At 40.5% G+C, this 23,033-nt stretch overlaps 1 protein-coding gene across 1 annotated transcript; it reads right to left on the reverse strand.

Moving 5' to 3' along the window:
- Positions 1-690: 690 nt before the first annotated feature.
- Positions 691-22,868, reverse strand: LOC132775784 (cytochrome P450 2D14-like). The gene is made up of 9 exons (XM_067469164.1): positions 22,638-22,868; positions 19,715-19,886; positions 17,511-17,663; positions 12,939-13,099; positions 11,398-11,571; positions 9,250-9,391; positions 6,380-6,567; positions 3,114-3,255; positions 691-1,901 (listed from the first exon to the last, which is right to left on the reverse strand). The coding sequence occupies exons 1-9, from the start codon at positions 22,866-22,868 to the stop codon at positions 1,723-1,725; spliced, it is 1,542 nt and encodes a 513-aa protein (XP_067325265.1). The 3' UTR covers positions 691-1,722.
- Between the last annotated feature and the right edge of the window lie 165 nt (positions 22,869-23,033).

Genomic DNA, 23,033 nt, shown 5'->3' on the forward strand with positions numbered 1-23,033 from the left:
CGACTCACAGCGGTTTCCAGACAGCAAATAGCAAGACAATAGAAACAGCAATAATTAATATGCAAAAACAGTTAAATTACACATTTCCATTACTAACTAATAAACAATCATCAATACACAATATAGATTAATGGACAACGAGATCGGATGCTGATTCTATTGATGAGACGTGATGGATTGTTGTTTTGCTGTATTGTTGTATTTCTGTATTGTTGCATTGATATTTTTGATGCTAATTAATTGATATTACTGTTTTAAATGACTAATGATTTTGTACCGTGTTGCTGATACTGGTTGTTAACCGCTCTGAGTCGCCTGATGGCTGAGAAGAGCAGAATACAAGTGAAGCAAATAAAGTAAATAAATAAATAAACCAGCCTTCTTTTTAATTTACCCATAGAAAAAGGGAGGAAGGCATCTCACTTGACAAACTACCATCTGCATTGAGTTCGGTGAAGAATCATGTTTACTGTGTCCACAAAAACCTTTCCTGCATAGACGTGACTCTCATTAAGACTGTCACCATCATTTGACAGGCAAGTTGATAGCCTGGATGCAGGGGAGAGATGGAATACTCTTTCCACATCTTCACATTCCATTACTATTCCCAATTCTCCTCACAGGCTTGTAATTAAATTAAAAACAAACAAGGACGAATGCTATTATTACAGGGGTAGCCATTATGTTTAATTTGACCCTCAGTGAAAAAGAGAGAGCTTACACAGAAACCTTCCAACTGTGAATCCTTGAATATCAGGATATAAACACCTTCTTCTAGAATTGCTAAGAAACAATTGTTGTCACTTCATCCACAAGCCTTGTAAGATAGGCAAATTATTGTCCTCTCTACATTTTACTGTTTCTTTTAACTCTGACACACTCCCCACTTCCCCATATAAACATCTCTAGAAATGGGGTGTGTATTAAAACTGCATATGCAAGTGATATGAAATCAGGGTGTTTTACAATCTATGGTATCTTGGAATAAAAAAATGTGGTAACCCTATCACTGTTGTATTGAAAGAAGCATAAAATAATTGGCATGTTGTCTTTTATCTGGGTAATCTTCAAAAGGTGGAGCCCCCAGTGGCGCAGTGGGTTAAACCCATGCCGGCAGGACTGAAGACCGACAGGTCACAGGTTCGCATCCGGGGAGAGGCGGATGAGCTCCCTCTATCAATTCCAGCTCCTCATGCAAGGACACGAGAGAAGCCTCCCACAAGGATGATAAAAACATCAAATCATCTGGGCGTCCCCTGGGCAAGGTCCTTGCAAACACCCAATTCTCTCACAACAGAAGCGACTTGCAATTTCTCAAGTTGCTCCTGACATGAGAAAAAAAAATCTTCAAAAGGTGGCAACAAATCTATTTAATTAATTTGGCTGGCATATGTATTACTAAGGTAAAGGTAAAGATTTCCCCTGACATTTGTGTCCAATTCTGGGGGGTGGTCCATTGTCCATAGACGTCTCCAAGGTCATGTGGCCATATTTATTACTGTAAGAGGTAAAATATGTGGCCCGTGGCCCACAGGTTAAGAACCACTGCTTTAAATGATGATTCTGATTTTTCCAGTTGGGGGGAAAATAAGTGAAACCTTTTCTTAATTTGTTATTGGATGTCAGGAGGTTGTTTTCTTCTATATATTTTTATTTATAGCAAGGAAATCCAAAATATTTTCCCCATTTTGTTTCCTGTACTTCCTGTACTTATCTCAGATATTATCTAGGAATGGCACAAATCTGGAATGGCACTGGGTTGACAGTTACAGCATATACTCTTTCAGTTGTAAGTCTGGGAGAGTTTTTGGGGCTGCACACGGTGAAATGTTGCAAGATGGTGATTAATAAGATGAAGAGCTCAGCTTTTGCCAATTGATCTCCTGGGCAGGCATGACGACCTATGAGAAGAAGAAGGGAAATGTTTTGTGCAGGTGAAAACAAGTGCAAATACCAGTAAATTCATCTTTCTTGTTCTATTAGCTCTCACTTAGGAAATGTATAGAAAACCAGCCGGGAGTAGTGGCTTAAGTGTTAAACTAAGACAGGAGTGTTAAATTCATTTTCATCGAGGGCTACATCCACTTTATGGTTGCCTTCAAAGGGCCCTTGAATCTACGGATTGAGGATCTATGGATACAGAGGGCCAACTATAATTTTTTTCACACAGTGATCCATGTTCTTTAATCTTTTTTATCCAATTTGGGTCTCCAGATGTTACTGAATGACAGCTAACATCACTTCAGGGTATCTACCATGTAAACTAAATTAAATACCCACAATCCTGAGTGAATAGAATAAACAGCAGCCTTCCAGATGTTGCTGTATCACAACTCACATCAGCTCCAGTGATGATGTCTAATGATGCCAGGAGGGCCACATAAAATGACATGGTAGGACAGATTCAGCCTGAAGGCCTTGAGTTTTAAACATGTGGACTAGGACACTGGGAAACCAGGGTTCAAATCCCCACTTGGCCATGGAAACCCATTGAGGGATTTTGAGCAGGACATATTCGCTCAGCCTCAGAGGAAGATAAGGGCAAACTACCCCTGAACAAATCCTGCCAAGAGAACCTCATGACCAATCTGTCTTAAGCTAGATATGATTTGAAGGCATACAACACAACAAAAACTACAGAGCTTCTTTCAGAACAAGGAAAATACAAATTAGAATTAAACTCTTGTTATTTTCATCTAGTGCTAAGCTTGTTAGGTACAGATCAATCTGGGGTGATTCAGTTGTGCCCACAACTGAAATGAGTTCAGGCTCAGATCAGAGAATCTTAAAGGTGGAAGAAAATGAAAGAACCACACTGGTAATACTGGCAGAATGCAATTCAATGGTATGTTTTTAAAATGAGGATGTGTACATCAACATTATGCTTTCTTTTCTTAAGAAAACAGATTGTGACAAATATTATCCTTGATTGGGTTGTTGTAGGTTTTTTCGGGCTATATGGCCATGGTCTAGAGGCATTCTCTCCTGACGTTTCGCCTGCATCTATAGCAAGCATCCTCATAGGTAGTGATTATCCTTGATTTCACACATTTTGCAAAATTGATACCGTAACTGCTGCTTTTAAGACGTCTTCATCCTTCTTTAAAATTTACCTATATTAAAAGGCAGGAAGGCCTCTCGCTTGAAAAGCTGCCCATTTGCATCCAGAAAGTGCTCTGGGTAAAATTCATATGGCTTCTCCCACAGAGTTTCAGCCTTCAGCACAGAAGACAAATTGGTGAAGACAATGGTATCCTAATTTGAGACAGAAACAAAGACGTTTACAATGGTGTGGTGACGTTATCTGATACTTCATCTATCACCATTTAATATAAAGCTACATTGATGTTACCTGACACTTCCTCCATCACTATTTAACATGATGACAATAATAATAATAATAATAATAATAATAATAATAATAATAATACCCAGAGCTTTAATAAAAAGATTATGTGGTTTTCTATACACCAGAGAGTTTATTAGAGATATTTGTGGTCATCCTGGTTAGCAATCAGTAAAGGAAGCAAAGGCATCATTTTGATCAGAGAGTCTTGCATAGCAAGCTGGCATCTGATTTATATCACTAGGGCATGGCCCCCACAAGGAGGAGGGCTGTCAGGACTCTATCCTGGGGGCCTGGGATTGGGGGGCACTGTCTCTGAACCGGCCCAAATGGTACATGGACTTAACAGATGGTTTTTGTCCTCTGTTTCCATACACTTTAAAGACGGTTCAAACCAGCACACCCACAGAGCCCTTCAAAAGATGTAGGTCTACTTCTGGTGGCTGCTCATCTCCCCAAAACGGGACTCCGCAGGGTGGAAAAATGGGAGGATTTCAAGCTGGGTACAAAAAGACTCAAGTTCATTGCATGCATGTAGAAATGCTTAAAAAGTGGTATCTGCCTGCGCACTAGGATTTTATGAAGTGCTCCTCCATGATACGTCTGTGCATTAGTGGTTTAAAGACACTGAAAGAAGCGTTTTTAAAATGTGCTGGTCTCCTCTAGAGCAGTGGTTCCTAACCTTTTTTTTTTTTTTTTTGACCAGGGACCACTTAACCAGGGACGGCTTTGACCAGGAACCACTCTCCAACATTAGTACCAAAAGGGTTAAGAATCAGCTTTTGGTCAACTTTAGATTTGGTTTGGTTATTTGGGATGCTGACTCAGAAAATTGCATTTGATAGACCACATCAGCTCTACTTTCTGATACAGAACATATGCCATCCATTAGTTGCCATCTGCTTGCCCACAAAAAATCATATTTAACCATCTAGAGCTGAAGTGATAGTAGTAAACTTTCGTGGGTAGTCAGGCTCTCCCCTCCCAACATCCCCGTTGCCTCAGCACTATAAGAGGATTTCGTGAGACCAGTCGGTTTCGTTGCCATGTGGTTTTGAGGTCACGATGTAGTAATGGTGAGGCCACAGACCATATTTTTGTTCTTGCAGACCACTGGTGGTCCACAAACCACAGGTTGGGAACCACTGCTCGAGAGGGAGGCCACCATATTAAAAAGAGTGTTAAGTGGACAGAAAATTCCATTGAAACTAGTGTTAAAAGTGAAGGTGTTCAAAGGAGGAAAGATCATGGCAAAGGGAGTTAAAATTGCGCTGGTCTACTCAAGAATTCAAAGTGAAGAGGGGAAGATCCCATTGAAAGGAATGTTTTAAAACCGTGACATGGGAGGAGACATTTGTAGTGATCTCGTGTCTTTGTACTTCAGGGAATCCATTTTTGGTTTAGTTAATGGGAGGAGATATTGCCAGCCTGTGTGATGGGAAATTAAGAGGATGGTTGAACTAAAAATGAGAAGAGGCGATCCTGTGTGATGGGGGTGAGTAAATTCCCTGTCTTCTTTAAACATCATACAAATCATCATCATCATCATCATCATCATCATCATTTAATAAGTTATTAATTGCTCTAGGCGATTTACAGCTAAATTATAAAAGATAAAATACATACATACAAAAATTAAAAATTAACAGAGATCGAATGCTCTAGTAAAAAGCAAAAATAAGGCCATTCCACCCACGTTCATCCCCAAATAGGATGAAGTCCTATGTCGTGATTTACTCCAGATTCTTGGGGAAAATCTGGAGTATGCTAAGGCTTTTGTTGATACGGTTCAAGCTGTTAAACCCAGCCTTGGCCCACATTATCCTGAATCAGCTTGGAGAATCATGCAGCTGCAAAGGAACTGATTTTTCTCTCCTCCAAGCTAAACATATCCAGTTCTTTTAAGCCACTTCCCATAGGGCTTGGCTTCCAAATATTTCACCAACTTGATTGTTTTCTAGACCTGTTCCAGCTTGTCAATATAATACTAGCCAGAACTGAACACAGTATTCCAGACCAAAGTAGGATAAGATGGACTATTACTTCCCTCAGGCCAGATACTTTACTGCTGTAAATGCAGACAAGAATCACATTGACATTTCCGGCTGCCACATCACACTATTGACTCATGTTGAACTTGTAGTCAAATGAGAACTCTAAAGCTTTTTTACATGTATTTCAGTCAAGAACCCCCGGTGGTGCAGTGGGTAAAACCCCTGTGCCTGCAGGACTGAAGACCGACAGGTTGCAGGTTCAAATCCGGGGAGAGGCGGATGAGCTCCCTCTATCAGCTCCAGCTCCTCATGCGGGGACATGAGAGAAGCCTCCCACAAGGATGATAAAAACATCAAATCATCTGGGCGTCCCCTGGGCAACGTCCTTCAGACAGCCAATTCTCTCACATCAGAAGCGACTTGAAGTTTCTCAATTTGCTCCTGACACGACAAAAAAAAAAAGTCAAGGTATGTGCTTCCCATCTTCTATTTCCAAATTTCCTTTTTCCTACCTAAATAAAGAACCCTGTTGAAATTTGCTATCTCAGCAACCAGCTATCTAATCTGTTAAACCATTTTGAATCCTAATTCTGACATCTGGGATATTGACTTCCCTTTTTAATTTGGTGACATCCGCTAATGGATAAGTGTACTCTCGGTTCCATTATAGCCACTTTGAGTCTCCTTGTGAAGCAAAAAAGGAGGGTATAAATCCTCCCCATCATCATTTAAATTGTGAGTTGTTGTAGGTTTTTCGGGCTGTATGGCCATGTTCTAGAAGCATTCCCTCCCGACGTTTCGCCTGCATCTATGGCAGGCATTCTCAGAGATTGTGAAGACTACTATCTTTTTGCAATTGATGCATAAAATAGCATATATTCCAAGAAGACGTTGAGCCAGTTTTAAAAATATAGTATGTCAGTGAATCTATTAATTCTGGTTCTGGCTTATTTAAAGTATCAAGCTGTGACACATGACCAATCAAATTGTGATTTAATAAAGATTTGTTGCATAAAAATAGATATACTTGGGACTGTACCTTGGGTATGATGAACTTGTCAATTTCAGTATCTCTTCGTGCCACACAAGGAATTGTATAGGGTGTAATATCCGCCCAACGCTGAAGTTCACAGATAACAGCAGCAGTATAAGGCATATTTGGCTGGTCCTCCATTGTGGGTGGTTTTATTCTGCCGATCACTGCATCAATTTCATCCTGGACTTTTTCTGCAAATGTTAATGAATTTAGAACAATTACGCTGTGATCCTATTCTCTGTGACATGGATTCAAGGCCTACAGAACATACAAAATCTCACATCTGAGATAAATAGGTAACATTGCACTATTAATATTTGGCACATATTTCCTATCTACCCTCCAATAAGTATCTTAGTATGGCATTTGTCAGCAGCAAAGATGCAAACACTTCAGGGAGCAGTGAATAACAACAACAACAACAACAACACTTATTTATATTCTGCCCTTCTCACCCCGAAGGGGACTCAGGGCGGATTACAAGTACACATACATGGCAAACATTCAATGCCGTTTGTATAGACTGTACACAGACAGAACAGAAGGGAGTTTTTGTGTCGTGCCATGGACAGTTGGGCTCGAATTCACAGGGGGTGCTGTCGCTCCCATCCTCTATGACGAAGAGCCATCAGAACTTCCTAATTCCAGCATTTTCTGGTCTTCTTTTTCTTTATGGCGTTGTAAAACACCTCCCCCACTTTAGCGGTACCTAATTTTTCTAATTACAACTAAAGCTGTTTTCAAACTGCTTAGGGAAACAGTGGGCAGGGCTGACAGTTGGCTGCCCATGCCAACCCGGAATTTGAACTTGCAACCTTTTGGTTGATAGATCTTATAGCTGCTGGTGATTTACCAGCTGTGCTAAATCTCCGGCTTCCCCCCAAATCTCCACTGATTGTTTCCAGTTATTTCAGTGAAGTGGAATAGGAGGTGGGACAGTAAGTCTACAAAAGGAGCACCCGATGGCGCAATGGGTTAAATCCTTGTGCTGGCAGGGTGAGTTCCCTTCTGTCAGCTCCAGCTTCTTGTGTGGGGACATGAGAGAAGCCTCCCACAGAATGGTAAAGTATTCAGGCATTCCCTGGGCAACATCCTTGCAAACAGCCAATTCTCACACCAGAAGCGACTTGCAGTTTCTCAAGTCACTCCTGACATGAAAAAAAGTCTACAAAAACTATGGTCTTACAATGTAAACTAAATGAAGTTTAAGACAAGAGCCCAGCATATTCTCTGTTGCCTCCTCTGACATGTAATGATTCTGCCCTACTGCAGCCTTTCTTTTTTTTTTCGTGTTAGGAGAGACTTGAGAAACTGCAAGTTGTTTCTAGTGTGGGCGAAGTGGCCGTCTGCAAGGGAATGTTGCCCAGGGGATGCCCGGGTGTTCTTTGATCTTTTACCATCCTGTGGGAGGCTTCAATACACACACAGTATTCCTGATTATTTTATATTTTATGGTAATATTTCCCTTTTCCTCGAATTAACCATTGCTGAAAGTGCAAAATTGACTTTTTTTCCATAATTAAAGAATTACAGAGCAGCAGAAATGCAGGAAGGTAAAGTTACAAGGGATTGCAGAAGAATAATTATGTGAGCACAAATCAGTCCAATTGCCCAAATGGAGAGAAGTGTGATTATGAAGGTTTTGTTTTGTTTGTTGTTTTTTCATGTCAGGAGCGACTTGAGAAGCTGCAAGTCGCTTCTGGTGTGAGAGAATTGGCTGTCTGTAAGGACATTGCCCAGGGGATGCCTGGGTGTTTTAAGGGAGGCTTCCCTCATGTCCCCACATGGGGGGCTAGAACTGACAGAGGGAGCTCATCTGCACTCTCACTGGATTTGAATCTCCACCCACTGCACCACCGGGGGCTCCAGCAATTATGAAGGTGATCTTGCAAGTATGTTTCTGGCATCTGAGATCGCATAGCTACAGTGGAATAACTGCTTCATGTGATATAGTCACACTCCCGCCTCTTTCGCAGGCGCGATTGGGGGGACGAGGGAGAGGGCCTTCTCGGTGGTGCCCCCCCCCCCGACTCTGAAACTCACTTCCCAGAGACATCAGACATGCCCCAACTCTGGCAGTCTTTAGGAGGAGCTTGAAAACGTGGTTGTTCCAGTGTGCCTTCCCAGAATAAGGAAAACTCTCAGCATTATGTCCTCAAAATGCACTTTACTACTGCTTTAGGATTGACTGCATTCCCTCATTCTCCCTGAAAATCCTATCCCAATTATATCCTACCTTGTTCACTTCAGCATTATTTTTTAAATTTTAATCTGTCACATTTGGCCCGGCCATTTGTTTTAAATGCTTATATGTTACCGTCGATTGCTTATTGTCTATTTTGTTTATGTGATTTATGATTTATATTGTATTGATTGTTTATTGATGTTTTATTTTATTGATGTTTTGTTTATTGATGTATTTTGGGCTCGGCCTCATGTAAACCGCACCGAGTCCCTTGGGGAGATGGTAGCGGGGTACAAATAAAGTATTATTATTATTATTATTATTATTATTATTAATTCCCTTCATGAACTTCTGATTTCATTCATTTATACACATTCTCTAGCCATAGCATCCACCCTATTCTCATTCCATAACGGCAAAGCTACTCAAAGGCAGGGAAAATTTATTTTGGTGGTAGTCATTTAAATCTTAACAAAGATCTTCATTAGACCACACTGACAGAGAATGCTACTTCAGACATGAAACTTGAAATAGTAAAATCATCTCCACCAAAGTAAAAAAAAATCCGTCCTGATATAAAGTTCCATGGATGGAAAAACCTTAAAATTTCCAAAGAAGGACACACAGACAGAGGGGATGCCTTGGTATTTGATCAAAGCCTACATTTTCCTCAGTGACGCTGACTTACTCTGGATGTCAGGATGAAGAATCATGCACAGAAGCCCCCAGCGCAAGGTGGCCGTTGTGGTTTCAACGCCAACTGCAAGCATCTCACTCAGAAGAATAACCAGGTTTTGTTCACTGAAGCTGCTCTCAGAATTCCCTTTTGCCTGGAGGAAATTAAACAAATTGGCAAAGTAGCAGGCATGTAGCCCGGGGGGGGGGGGGGGGGGCTCGAGGGGCTTCAGCCCCCCCCCACCCAAAATTCTCATGGTGGTTCAGGAAAAGGCCTTACTGGTGCATTATTTAAACTGTTAAGTTTATTCATATCATGATCTGCTCACCATACTCAATATATCCCATATGCATGGGGGTATTGGGGTAACAATACAAAAGATTTGCTAGGGTAGACCCTATTTCACTCAGACTCAGCCCCTCCCTCGAAACAAAGTCAGCCCCCCCACCCCACCCCCGAATCGAAATCCTGGCTACGGGCCTGCAAAGTAGTATGCTTCAATGGCACATGTGTTTACTTTTGCGATGCTGCTGCATGTTACGTGTCATTACAACATACACTGGGGCAAAGAAAACAAAAACTGTTATTGTTTGTATTGGAACATTATGACGAGTACACAAGCAGACCTTAGAAGCATTTGTTTTAAGACCAGTGCATTCCCATTGCGCTGAAGCATGTTATCATTAGACATCTATTAATAATTACAATATTGTGGTATACAGAGCTTAGAAAAAGCATAATTTCAGAAGTTGGGTTGCTGTGTGTTTTTCAGGCTATATGGCCATGTTCCAGTAGCATTCTCTCCTGACATTTCGCCTTCATCTTCAGATGGCTGTTGGAAGTGAGGCATGTGGAGTTTTAGAAGTTATTATTTTAATGGAACAGCGCTATCTAGTGGCAGAGATGCATTATTTTTAATCATTCTAACAAGTTGAATAATATTTCGTGTGACTTTAACTTGTTGCTTTGGGGGGCAATTTGGGATGGCTTAAATTGATCACTTTAAAAAATCATGAAAATTACTAAAATATTACTCAAACTGTTAGAAGTATTGCTGTTAGAATGATTAAAAATTGTGCTTTGTACACAAGTAGCATATATGCCACTAGATGGCGCTGTTCTATTAAAATAATAACCTCAGTCTAAAACTATTGTATTAAAACATTAAAGGCACTTTTCCTCTAACCTCTGCATATATGTAATACTTCAAATTGCTCACTGGTGACTTTTCACATCTTCAGTACCACATTATGTTTATATGCTGTTCTGTTCCTATAGTTTTGATCTGAGAAGAGCACATTTATGTGTAAGGGAACCTATAATCAAGCATAATCAAGTACAGTCAGCCCTTACCCTTGTGGGTTTAACTTTTTGGAATTTGATTGTTCACTTATTTGATTAACCTGTTCTCACTATGAATCTCTAGGCCCTCCAACACAATTATAAGGGCAATTTCTGCTGGACATTGACCATAGAGTCACATTGGAGGACAGAGAACTTCCTAGAGAGGGAACATCTCTAGGCATTTATAGGTCCCCCAGCATGATACTATTACTGAGCATAAGAGACACCCCCTCAGTCTAAATTATCAAACTGATTAATTTAAAACTGCAGCAGAGTGTTCCACAGGTTAACACAGTTTTTACATCTATTATTATGAATTACGTGAATCCCCACAGGTCTGGAATGTTGGGGGTAGTAAATGTAAATAAACAGAAGGTGTTTTGGACTTCAACTCCACTCATCTTAAGTTGCTGAGGAGGAAAAGGATAAGGTCTGAGGCTGTTAGGAATTGTGGGAGTTGAAGTCCAAAACATGCAAGTTGGCCCATGCATTAGCTATCTCGACCCACTAATTTGCATATGGTTTCTGATTGGCCAGCCTCAACATTCTAACACTATTAAGCGACTGAAGGGGAAAAGGAAGGGGTCTGAGACGGTTAGGAATTGTGGGAGTTGGAGTCCAAAACACCTGGAGGGCCCAAGTTTGCCCATGCCTGGGATATACTGACAAGGGAGGTCTCGGTGTTTTTCTACCAAGTCCTTCACCATGACTACCAGTATGATTTGCAGAGGGTTTTTTAAAAAATAAATAAATCACAAATTGGTTGAAACTCCAAAAACAAATTCAGGAGATGAGTGTCCATAAGCATCTTCCTACCTTTTCTATCTCCTCCAAAAATGCATCAGTCAAATCTCTTGGACAGGTGGGGTCTCTGGTCTTCTTATGTTCATTTATGATCTCAATTACAAAAGCACGGTAAGCTTCAAAGTTCTGCTTAACTTTTTGATGAGGTCCAGGAATATGGGCAAACCAGGGTCCTAGAGACATAAACTGCCAGAGTAGCAATCAAAGAAGAAACACATGTCAGGATTTATTTTAAATTCAAAAGGAAGTATTAAATATTTCACTTGAAATTGAAATGCATTACTATACACTCCAACATTTCACAGACAAATCCCCAAGGCACTTAATGCGGAATGTAAGTCCCTCCAACAACAATAAAACCACAGAAACTGTCATAATTATCAGCTTGTCATCTTCATAATCTGGATCAAAAAGATGGGTTGTGGAAAAGGTCCATCTTAACCTTATGTTCTATCATTTTCTGATTAAAAGCATACAGCTAATTTGAATGACTGTCAGGACTAGAGCTTTTCCCCCACCTCTAGAAAGTTTTCAAACTTTGTGTGCTTTTAAAAAATACATTACAGCTGTACCCTTGATTCACTTCTGATGCAATAAATAAAAATACCTCTAGAAAGAGACACTCAGTAATGATAAGGTAAATGTAAAGATTTCCCTTGACATAAAGTCTAGTCACGTCAAACTCCGGGAGGTGGTGCTCATCTCCATTTCTAAGCCAAAGAACCAGTGTTGTCCGTAGACACCTCCTAGTCATGTGGCCAGCATGACAGCACGGAGCACTGTTACCTTCCTCTAGAAGCAGTAACTATTAATCTACTCACATTTGCATGTTTTCGAACTGCTAGGTTGGCAGAAGCTGGGCCTAACAGCGGGAGATCACCCCGCTCCCCGGATTTGAACTGTCAACTTTTCGGTCAGCAAGTTCAGCAGCTTGGCAATTTAACCCACTGTGCCACCAGGGAGCTCAGTAATAATAGTCACTGAATTTAACAGGCTCCTTTAAATATGCTCTCTCTTAAAGATGCCACTAGAGTCCTTCCCCCTTCCCTTTTTCATACAGTTAGTAATACAGGAAGTTACATTTCCTCTCCTTTTTACCAGTTTTATCTTGTTCCACCCTCAACAGTTCAAGTTTCTTTTTTATATCACAGTCTATCTGATATTTCTACTTTTAAGGCAACTCATAACATAAATAGCAAAACAATTTATTCAAGTTACAAAAGACAGAAACATGTTTGAGGACCATAGCCTGTCGCTGTAATATCTCAGTAACTGGGATGTTTAGCACCAATGCCAAGTCTCAAGGAGAGTCAAGGCTCCTGAAAGGATAGTTTTGTAACTATGGTCCAATAAAGGGTGAAAGACTTCCTTGGTGAAGGCATTCTATAATTGGACTGTGGCAGCTAAGAAGCCCTGTCTTGCCTGTTTGCCCAGCAAACCTGATGGACTTCCTCCCTTTAACCTCTTTGAGTCGCCTGAGGGCTGAGAAAAGTGGTATATAAATGAAGTAAGTAAATAAATAAATAAACCCCCAGTCAAACTAATGAAGATACCTGGAACAGGTTTTCCATTACTCCCGTCACGATACCTTCTGTCAAATGCATTAACTTTATGTAGTTTTCATCATTGTAGTCAAAGCGATCACCCAGGGCTATTAACGAGAAAATATTACCAACTGCCCTATAGATAGAGGTCTGTGGATCAAAAGGAGAGCCTGTAAGAGACAAAAATAACAGCAACAATACTAGAGTTGAGAAGTTACTCCTATCAACATCATTTGTGTCCTGCTTCTCTTTAATAGACCATTATGCAAATATTTGGATTACAAAACAACCCAGACAAGAACGTATTGTGGCTCAGCTTCCCTTAAATATTATCACAAACATTTACTTTTCTACTAGCCGTCCCCTGCCACGTGTTGCTGTGGCCCTCATGGGGTTTCTGTGTGGGAGGTTTGGCCCAATTCTATCATTGGTGGGGTTCAGAATGCTCTGTGATTGTAGGTGAACTATAAATCCCAGCAACTACAACTCCCAAATGTCAAGATTCTATTTTCCCCAAACTCCACCAGTATTCACATTTGGGTATATTGAGTATTCGTGAAGAGTTTGGTCCAGATCCATCATTGTTTGAGTCCACAGTGATCTCTGGATTTAGGTGAACTACAACTCCAGAACCAAAGGACATTGCCCACCAAACCCTTCCAGTATTTTCTGTTGGTCATGGGAGAACTGCGTGCCAAGTTTGGTTCAATTCCATCGTTGGTGGGGTTCGGAATGCTCTTTGATTGTAGGTGAACTATAAATCCCAGCAACTACAACTCCCAAATGACAAAATCAATTTTTTGAGTGAAGGACATACATTGGGTTGTTAGGTGTCTTGTGTCCAAATTTGGTGTCAATTCGCCCAGTGGTTTTGGAGTTCTGTTCATCCCACAAAGGAACATTACATTTTTATTTATATAGATAATAATGTAACACTGTTTAGTTCAGGGCTATGGGTGGATGATGAAGTTCTGTAAGGAGAGCAAATCATGTGACTCCTGTCTATGATAATAAAATCCGTCTTGATGTTCTGCCATCCACATATCACATAGTGGGTTAGCAAAGAAAACCCCAACCAAAAATACAAATGAAAAATGCAGACTAATGAACAACAAAAATAAATTCCCAATACATCAAATGAGCAGATCACCCCTTTACATATAAGGTGTGAATGACATTAATTTCTTACTGGGAAATAAAAGGGTGTTTCAAAATGATGGACCCAATTTCAAAGCAGTATGTTTCATGATGACATTAATGAGTTATCAAGTTTAACTAAACATTTCATAAATGCTCTATGTGCCTTCCACCTGCTATATGGCCAATATCAAGACAGTTGTTGAATTCGTCCCAAACATTTCTCAAAGGGTCTTCTTCCAATGAAATCACCACTGCTGTGATTTTGTTTTGATTATGTCCATCTTAGCTCCAAATGGTGACCACCCACAAATGGTGACCACCCATGGGTCTTTGACATATGCCCACAGGAAAAAAAAGTTGCAGGATGTCTGGAGATCTTGGAGGCCAAGACAGTAGTGCCAAGACTTGGGATCCTGTGTGATCTATCCAATGCTGAGGCAGTAACATTTAGAAAACATTGAACCTGCAAGTGCCAAGGCATGCTGAAAAATTAAGTCATCTGAATCTTCATTAAGTTGCAGAAAGAGCCAGTTCTGTAGCAGTTCAAGATTTGTTTGCCCCAATAACTCTGTTTTCCTCATAAAAGAAGAGGCCATACATTTATTTTTTATTTTTGAGAAACGGCACTAAAAACGTTCACTTTCAGGGAATTGCACTCATCTCTACAGTTTCACATGTATTCTGTAATCTCCATATGTGCCCCTTGTGATGGTTAACCTGACCATTTAGACGAAACTTTGATTCATCACTAAGAAACATTAAGAAGCTGTCGCTCTCCATGTTCTGTAACATTGCATCACTATATTTTACACACTTTCCTTTGTCACCTTCATGATGATCCTGCATCAGTTGCAACTGATATGGCTGCATGATTAAAGGCCGCTTAACACATGCCAGTCAGTCATATGAGAGATCACAAATTCTCAATGGCATGACGAATGGACTTGTGTGGGCTATGAGAAAAGGGCTCTTGAATTCTTCTCATGTTTTCCCCTGGAGTGTGTGGTTGTACATGTACACCCTCCTATGTTTAGCCCTGAGATACTCTAATAACAAATACCTAATTTCCTCAAATTGTTGATACCAATGATGAATGGTATCTTTGGCCAAAACTTTGTTGAAATACACCAGAATTGTGGATTCAATCTTGCTGAACTGCAAAAAAACAAAATGCCTTCTGTTGCCATCTTGCAAATGATCGAGGCTTTTGGTTGTCTGTGTGCTAGGTGAGGCATCTGCCCATAATAATTTGAAACTCTTATGTCCCACCCTTTCATGGGAGGTTCGTGATTATAATGATTTCAAACGGGTCCATCTTGTGGAAATACCCTTTACTTAGCCTTGAGATACTCTAATAACAAATACCTACACATCTTTGCTATCATAACTGATATTAACCATTGAATCAGTAATTCTTGACACCAGGAAGGGAAGACAAAAGGGAAGGAAGAAAAAATAGGGATAGAGGGAGGAAAGAGGCAAGGAAGGAAGGACAAAAAGGTGGAAGGGAAGGATGGAAGGAGAAAGAGGAAGGGAAGCGAAGGAAAGAAGGAGGAAGGAAATACAAAAGGGAGGGAAGGGCAAAAGGGTGGAAAGGGAAGGAGGAAGAGAAGAGAGAAGGAAAGAAGGACAAAAGGGTGGAAAGGAATGGAGGGAGAAAAAGGACAGGAAGGAAGGAAAGGAAAGAAGGGAGGAAGGAAAGCGAGAAGGAAGAAAAGACAAAAGAGAAGGAAGGAAGAAAGGAAGGAAGGAACGAAGGAACGAAGGAAGGAAACAAAGGAAGGAGAGAGAAAGAGGGAGGAAGAAAGAGGTTGGGAAGGAAGGAAGGAAGGAAAGAAGGAAGGAAGGAAGGAAGGAAGGAAGGAAGGAAGGAAGGAAGGACAGAAGGACGGAAGGGAGAAAAGAGGGAGGGAAGGAGGAAAGAAAGAGATAAGGAAGGAAGTATAGGATGGTGAGAGAGAGGAGGCCCTGAGAAAAAAGCCCAAGAGGCCACATCCAGCACCCAGGCCTGGGTTTACCCATTCATGGTATAGGGAGTCAGTACTTCTTTTAGGTTCTCCCAGAACAGACTACATTCTTTCTTTTTGCCGTTCTATTCAGGATGGGATTTTTAAAATAAGAATTAAGATACAGTAGTCACATTGACCTGTGATAAATTTATCCAGATTTTCTAGGTTGATTTCTTTCTAGACTTATAGATGTGTGTATAGGATAATCATCTGAAGGGAGAAATCCAGCTCTATGTGAAAGTTTGGAGAAATGTCTCAGTACAAAAGCACTGTGTCAGTTCCAACTGCAGGAAGCAAACACTTGTGTGTTGTGCACTTAACATAGTAGGAAGGGCCATGAGTGAATCAGAAAAAAACAGCCAATTATGTGAAGTGGGAAAAGGAGCAGTGGGCATTTGAAATGCAAGATGTTAAAAAAAAAGTGTATATTATTATTATTATTATTATTATTATTATTCACAGCTCTATAAAAATCTTGCCTTTGTTAGAGATTCTCTCTTCCTTATAGAGAAAGGAGAACACTTTATCCCAAACATGCTACGTCCCAATACATAGGTAGCTTGTATATTCTCCCCATATCTCTGAAAATCTTTTGATTGGAATGGACGTTGTGCATCTGATACCCAAAAAGCTTCTTTGCTTTAAATGCAAATGCTGAAAACAATTTTAGGGTCTCCACAAAGTCAGTTAGATATAATATACTTGGGTGTGAGGTATCAACAATCGAATCAGTTAACTCAAATGCTGGCCGAACAGGTCACCACTGTGCCAATAATTAGACTGGTGTCCGAGTGGGTAACAGACTGGGTTCCCAAATGGGCATTCGCCTCAATCCCAAGATCCCTTAAGGGGACTTACGTTTAAGAGAATTCATGCCAATTCTCCCCAATGTTATCCTGCCCAATGTGCCAAAGATGTATCAAAACTACACATGCAATCACTGTTTAAAGCAGTGGTTCTCAACCTGTGGTTCCCCAGGTGTTTTGACCTACAAATCCCAGAAATCCCAGCCAGTTTACTAGCTGTTGGGATTTCTGGGAGATACAGGCCAAAACATATGGGGACTTACAGGTTGAGACCCACTGCTTTAAAGTAACAGAGAGGGAAGGATGGGAAGCTGCTCCAATGCAGAATGAAGAAATCAGCCACAAGAGAGTGTTTATATAGGAAGCAAGAAGACCTTACTGAAAACTTCCACCATCAGGTTGGCTTGCTTAGTCTCAGCTTAAATATCCCAGCAAACCCATTTATGAGTCATACCACCACCAGGAGCCAACAAAAACTGTGCTGACTAGGAGATGCCAGTGCTGGGAATTTTGGCCTCTTGCTGCACCAGCTCCTCTGCTGCCTGGGCACAAATTGAGTAATCAAGTTAAGTCTGGGCTCCAGAATTGTATCCATCCCACACAGTGCCCTTTGAATGGAGACATACCTTCTTTTGAACTGAACTCAGAGCACAAATATCTAGCTTCTTCACATATTCTCTTTTCAAATGTTTTCTTCCCGATTCCAAAGTTTTTGAGACTGGACACAAGGAATTTTCTCTGCTCCCTCCAACCATCACTGCATGTTGCTACTAGGATTCCTAAAGGATATAAAATAAATTGCTGACAATTCATCATAGAGTTGAAAGAGGCCACTAGAGCTATTCAGTCCAACCTCCCTGCTATGATGGATGGACATCTAGCCTCTGCTGTGATGATGTCAGAACCTTGGTAGCAGGGTCCATGACATATGCTTAGAAACCTCCAGAGAATGAGACTCCACCTCACATCAAGGCAGCAGATTCCACTGTCAAACAGTTCTTCCTATCAGGATGTTGTTTCTCATATTCAGGCAGAATCTCTTTTCCTGCAGTTTGGATTCATTGACCCATGTCAATGGAAAGGCACAAGTGTCTCACAAGGCTCACACCTGTATTTTAGTTGAATTGTACTTGATGTTACCCGGATCTGTACCAAATATCTTAAAAATGATCCACACAGCCCTCTTTTCCTCTGCTCCCTTTTTGTCTAAATCCAGAGATCTTGTCATACCTTGAAGAGCTCTCTTATCCATTTTCCATCCTTTTTTGGATCACGGAAATCCTAGCAAAAATGCTTTAGTCCTTTCCTGTTTCTATCCTTTTAACTGCTCTAGTAATCTCAGTATTAGTGCCACAGAGATCCCTCTCCTATTTTTTTTATAACCAACTAAATAAATATTAAAAAAACAAAAGAAAAGTGTAGTACTTGCTTAGATTTCTGACTAGAAACTGCAGGAATTTGGATGAACTAAAAGCTCCCAGACTCCGTGGTATCTATAATTCCCAGTATTGCAAGTAGTTTCATCTTTTTTACTTCTAGGATATATCTCCTCTTCCAGAATTTTGACTTCTACAAGGACTGAAGCCTGCATGACAATCAACAACACTCTCTCCATTTTGAGGTGTCTCTAGGCAGGCATGTAGCCGGGGGGGGGGGGGGGGGGGGGGGGGCTTCAGCCCCCCCCCCCCCAAATTCTCATAGTGGTTCGTGAAAAGGCATTAATGGTGCATTATTTAAACTGTTATGTTTATTCATATCATGATCTGATCATCATACTCAATATATCCCATATGCATGGGGGTATTGGGGTAACAATACAAAAGGTTTGCTAGGGTAGACCCTCTTTCACTCAGACTCAGCCCCCCCCCCCCCGAAACAAACTCAGCCCCCCCCCCCCATCGAAATCCTGGCTATGGCCCTGTCTCTAGTGCAGTATCTCAGTGACTTATAGACATCTCAGGCAGATTTGTAGACTCTTTGTCACAAGACTCATTGTTGTTTTTGCTGTGTAAGACCTAGCTAGTACCCTTCACACTGGGAAATCAGTGGAGGATCATTTTACAAAAGGCATGGAAATGGTACTGCTCTCAAGATGCCAAAGGGCAATACCCATAAGCTCTATCCAGTAAAGCAACAGTGAAGAACGCTGAGAGTTGGAATCTAACAATACCTATATCTTCACCACACTAGAGAATGAATCCACTTTAAATTTGTTTTCTACCTCCTGAAGAATTCTGGAGTTCGAAGTTTAATGAGCCTGTTAAAGGCTCCTCCCTAAACTGCAAACTCCAGAATTCTGCAGAAGGTAGAAACCAGATTTAAAGTGGATTCATGAGACACATAGAAAACTGTATGAATACCACCCTGCTTTACAAGCTCATCCTGCTGCCTGTGACTCCATCTTCTTTCTCCTTTCTTACTTCCTTCTGGAATGCTTATAGGGAGAATTCACAAAAAAATTAATGAGGAGACAAGTATCATTTTTGTCACTTCTGAATCATTACAAAAGGGGTCCTTCCATGCATTTGCCTTTCCTCAGTGACTGCTGCTATGTCAGAAAAAAGATGCCTTGTTTAAATCAAATAGATATCTTAGTTCTGAATGAATATCCTTCAATAGCTATGGATGGTTATTTAGACTGGCATGTAACCCCTTTGCAATTAATAGGTTACAGGGGAGAAGAGATGGGCTCCAGTTTTTCTGCTCATGCATATAAATATGGTATTATTATATCAAGATTAATTTCTGCCTAAACAGATACATCCCTCCTACTTTGCAAGCATTGAAGCATATTACAAATAATGCATTCTACCAGAGCATGATCACTTGCCTTGGCGTTTCTTTCCACGGCCCAGCATACAGAACAGTGGGAAAGGTGCTCGGTCAACAAAGTTTTCAGCTTTTTGTCCATGTGCTTCCTTAAGTGTCTTGAACCCATTCAACATGATAGCATTAACCCATCCAAACTGGAATGAAACTACTGGTCCATATTTTTTCTGCAGCTATAATACGTACAAAAGAAAAAGGGGGAGGAGGGGAAAAGTCTGAAATCCAGAAAGTACAACTAAAACAGAGGACAAGCAGTAAAACTTTGCAAATTTATTTATTTAAAACTTTTATATCCCAATCTTCTCTACTTCCGTAGAGGGACTCAGACTGGCTAACAGCAAGGATTCAATGCTAACAGTACAATCTAAAATATCAAAACACAATAACAACAAACATCAACAGTGAATTAAGATACATATAGGGTAAAATACATATAAGCCAATTCGCCAAGATAAAATCATGTCCAGTTCAGTCTGTATCTTGTGGTCAATTGCCGGTCTCAGCCATCATTCTGAGAATGCCTCGTTCCATAGCCATGATTTTACTAGCTTCCTAAAGGTCAGGAGGGAAGGGGAAGATCTAATTTCATTCGGGAAAGAATTCCATAGCCGAGGGGCCACCACAGAGTAGGCCCTGTCTCTCGTTCCCACCAGACGTGACTGCAAAAGTGGTAGGACCGAGAGCAGGACCCCTCCAGAAGATCTTAGCAACCTTGATGGTTCATAGGGGAGAATACGTTTGGACAGGTAAACTGGGCCGGAACCGTATAGGGTTTTGTAGGTTAAAACCAGCACTTTGAATTGTGCTCGGAAGCTAATTGGCAGCCATTGGAGCTGGCGCAACAAGGGAGTTGTGTGCTCCCTGTACCCCGCTCCCATCAATAGCCTGGCTGCCGAACGTTGGACTAGAATCACAGAATCATAGAGTTGGAAGAGACCTCATGGGCCATCCAGTCCAACCCCCTGCCAAGAAGCAGGAATACTACATTCAAAGCACCCCTGACAGATGGCCATCCAGCCTCTGTTTAAAAGCCTCCAAAGAAGGAGCCTCCACCACACTAGTTGCAGTTTCTGGGCAGTCTTCAGAGGCAACCCCATGTAGAGAGTATTGCAGTAGTTTATACAGGATGTAACCAGAGCATGGACCACCGTGGTCAACTCAGACTTCCCGAATACTAGATATCTTTCAACCTTGCATTCTTCTACAAAGACTAATGTTTCAGGATTAATTTAAAAGAAGAGAAAGAGAAGAGGCAGCCTAAAGACACCCCCTTTTTTGAGACAACTCGTACCATCTGTAAATAAATTGCACTGCTCTTCTTTCCCTGGACAATAAGAGTAAAAAATGAAGACAGCATGGGAAATTATGAATTAACAATGATGCCTGGAAATGTCATGGAATTGTGTGAAGCAGGTACAAAGATAGCACATTTAAAGCTTCATCTGGAACCATTCCCTGTCATTCTAGCTAATTTAGATTAAGTGCAAGTAATTTAGATTAAGACTATTACTATACTAAATCAGTTCAGTAGACTCAACTGGAATATACCCATCTAAATAAATGGCACTTTTGTAAGTGTGGATTGATCAGGTTCCTATAAATTCAAAAAGTCTAACTGTAATTGGGTCAAATAGTTGGCTGTAGGGCATTAATGGAAGTCTTACAGTTCTCCCATTGTTGAGCTACAGATTCTGGATTTTTTTGCCATTGGCCATATGTTAAAGTTGCATGATAATTACTTCTGAAATCTATACTTGCCTGAAGAACACTGACATTACTAAATTTTGTGAGCCCAACAATTTGTTCATTGCAAATAAATTCTTCAAGCAGCCAAATTTTGTTTAAATTTGTTTATGCCTTACGTATACTGGTTTTAATGTTTTTAATTCATTAAAGCTGGCTTGAGTTGCCTTCTGGCTGAGAAAGGCAGGATATAAATACTGTAAATAATAAATAAATAGTTATATGTAGTGATTGGTTATTATGATTTCTTTGTTTTACTGTATGTTGGCATTGGAATTTTGCCATTAGCCTGTTGTAGACCGCCTTGAGGGCCCCAGGGGTGAGAAAGGCAGCCTATAAATACAATCAATCAATAAATAAATAAAGTCATAACTGTATACATGGACATCACCTTATGGCGAATATAGAAACAGAAATCAAATAGACTGCATAGTTCAAAGTAGAAGACAGAAAAGCTCAATTTTCTGTAAAAACAAGACCAGGAACAGATTGTAGCACAGACCATGAACTTCTCATATAAAAAAATAGAATAAAGTAAAAGAACACTAAACCAACCACTGTGATAAAATACAACCTGAAGAACATCCCTGTAGAATTTAAAGACAGTGTAACACATTTGCACTATTTAGACAAATTGAATAGGAGCCAGAAGAACTATGGGCTGAAGCCTGAGATATTATGAGGGAGGAATGCAAAACAACACAGTCCACGGCAAAAGAAAGAAAGAAAGAAAGAAAGAGAAGCCTCAATTAGTGACAAATGAAATTCTTCAAGCAGTTAAGGTCAGATAAAAAGCAAAAAGAAAAAGAAAAAAGAAAGAAATAGAGGAAGATCCCTCAATGCAACTGTTTGGCATCTTGTGTGAGAACTATTCAGTAAAGAGGAATAAAAGTGACAACAATAATGGAAGAACAAGAGACAACAAGGTCCAAGTAATCAAATGGAAATTTCATGGGGATGCTCTATGACCAGCAGCGGAACACATTACTTCAAAATTCAAATGTGTACATATTTACAAAACAGCTCTCTCCAACAATATTTCAAACAAAACAGAAACTAGGAATGTTATAGGAATGTATTATTTGCTCATTTTATATGGCACTGTCACTTCTAAAAACTTGGATAATAGCTACTATTCCATAACATACATTGCTCTCAGAATTGGATAAGCCAATACTTACAGAATGGAAAAAAACATCTGGTTTGTTTCTGAGAAAAAATAGTAAGTCTCCAAAGAAAGGCAGAGGGGTAGGTCCTGGTGGATAGCGGTTGGGTGGCTTCCTCCGCTTCACATGATCCAACAGCAGGGAAAGGGCAAGAAACAGGAGACACATGGACAATGTTGTCAGGCTATTCCAAAAGGTTGAGACCTGGATCAATAGCCAAGAGACAGAACCTGGGATCACAGCCATTGAAGTTTATTCTTCCTCTCCAGTACAGATTTGCCTTATTCCAGCCTTCACAGCACTTTCATACTCTCCTTCCTGCTCTTTCTTTTCTGCTTCAGATTGTCACTAGAGTGTGACCCACTCTAGGTGTGTCAATGCTTTAACATTGTAGCAGATATATGATTGCAT

This window comes from Anolis sagrei, chromosome 5 (assembly GCF_037176765.1).
Source record: "Anolis sagrei isolate rAnoSag1 chromosome 5, rAnoSag1.mat, whole genome shotgun sequence".
NCBI lineage: Eukaryota > Metazoa > Chordata > Lepidosauria > Squamata > Dactyloidae > Anolis > Anolis sagrei.

Bases quoted from the DNA above. Each gene is read 5' to 3' on its own strand.
- LOC132775784 (XM_067469164.1), bottom strand. From the start codon at position 22,868: ATGGCTGTGATCCCAGGTTCTGTCTCTTGGCTATTGATCCAGGTCTCA. The intron at 19,887-22,637 runs GTAAGTATTGGC...TACGTATTATAG, and splicing joins CAGATGTTTTTTTCCATTCT to CTGCAGAAAAAATATGGACC. The intron at 6,568-9,249 runs GTAAGTCAGCGT...TAACATTTGCAG, and splicing joins TCTTCATCCTGACATCCAGA to AAAAAGTCCAGGATGAAATT.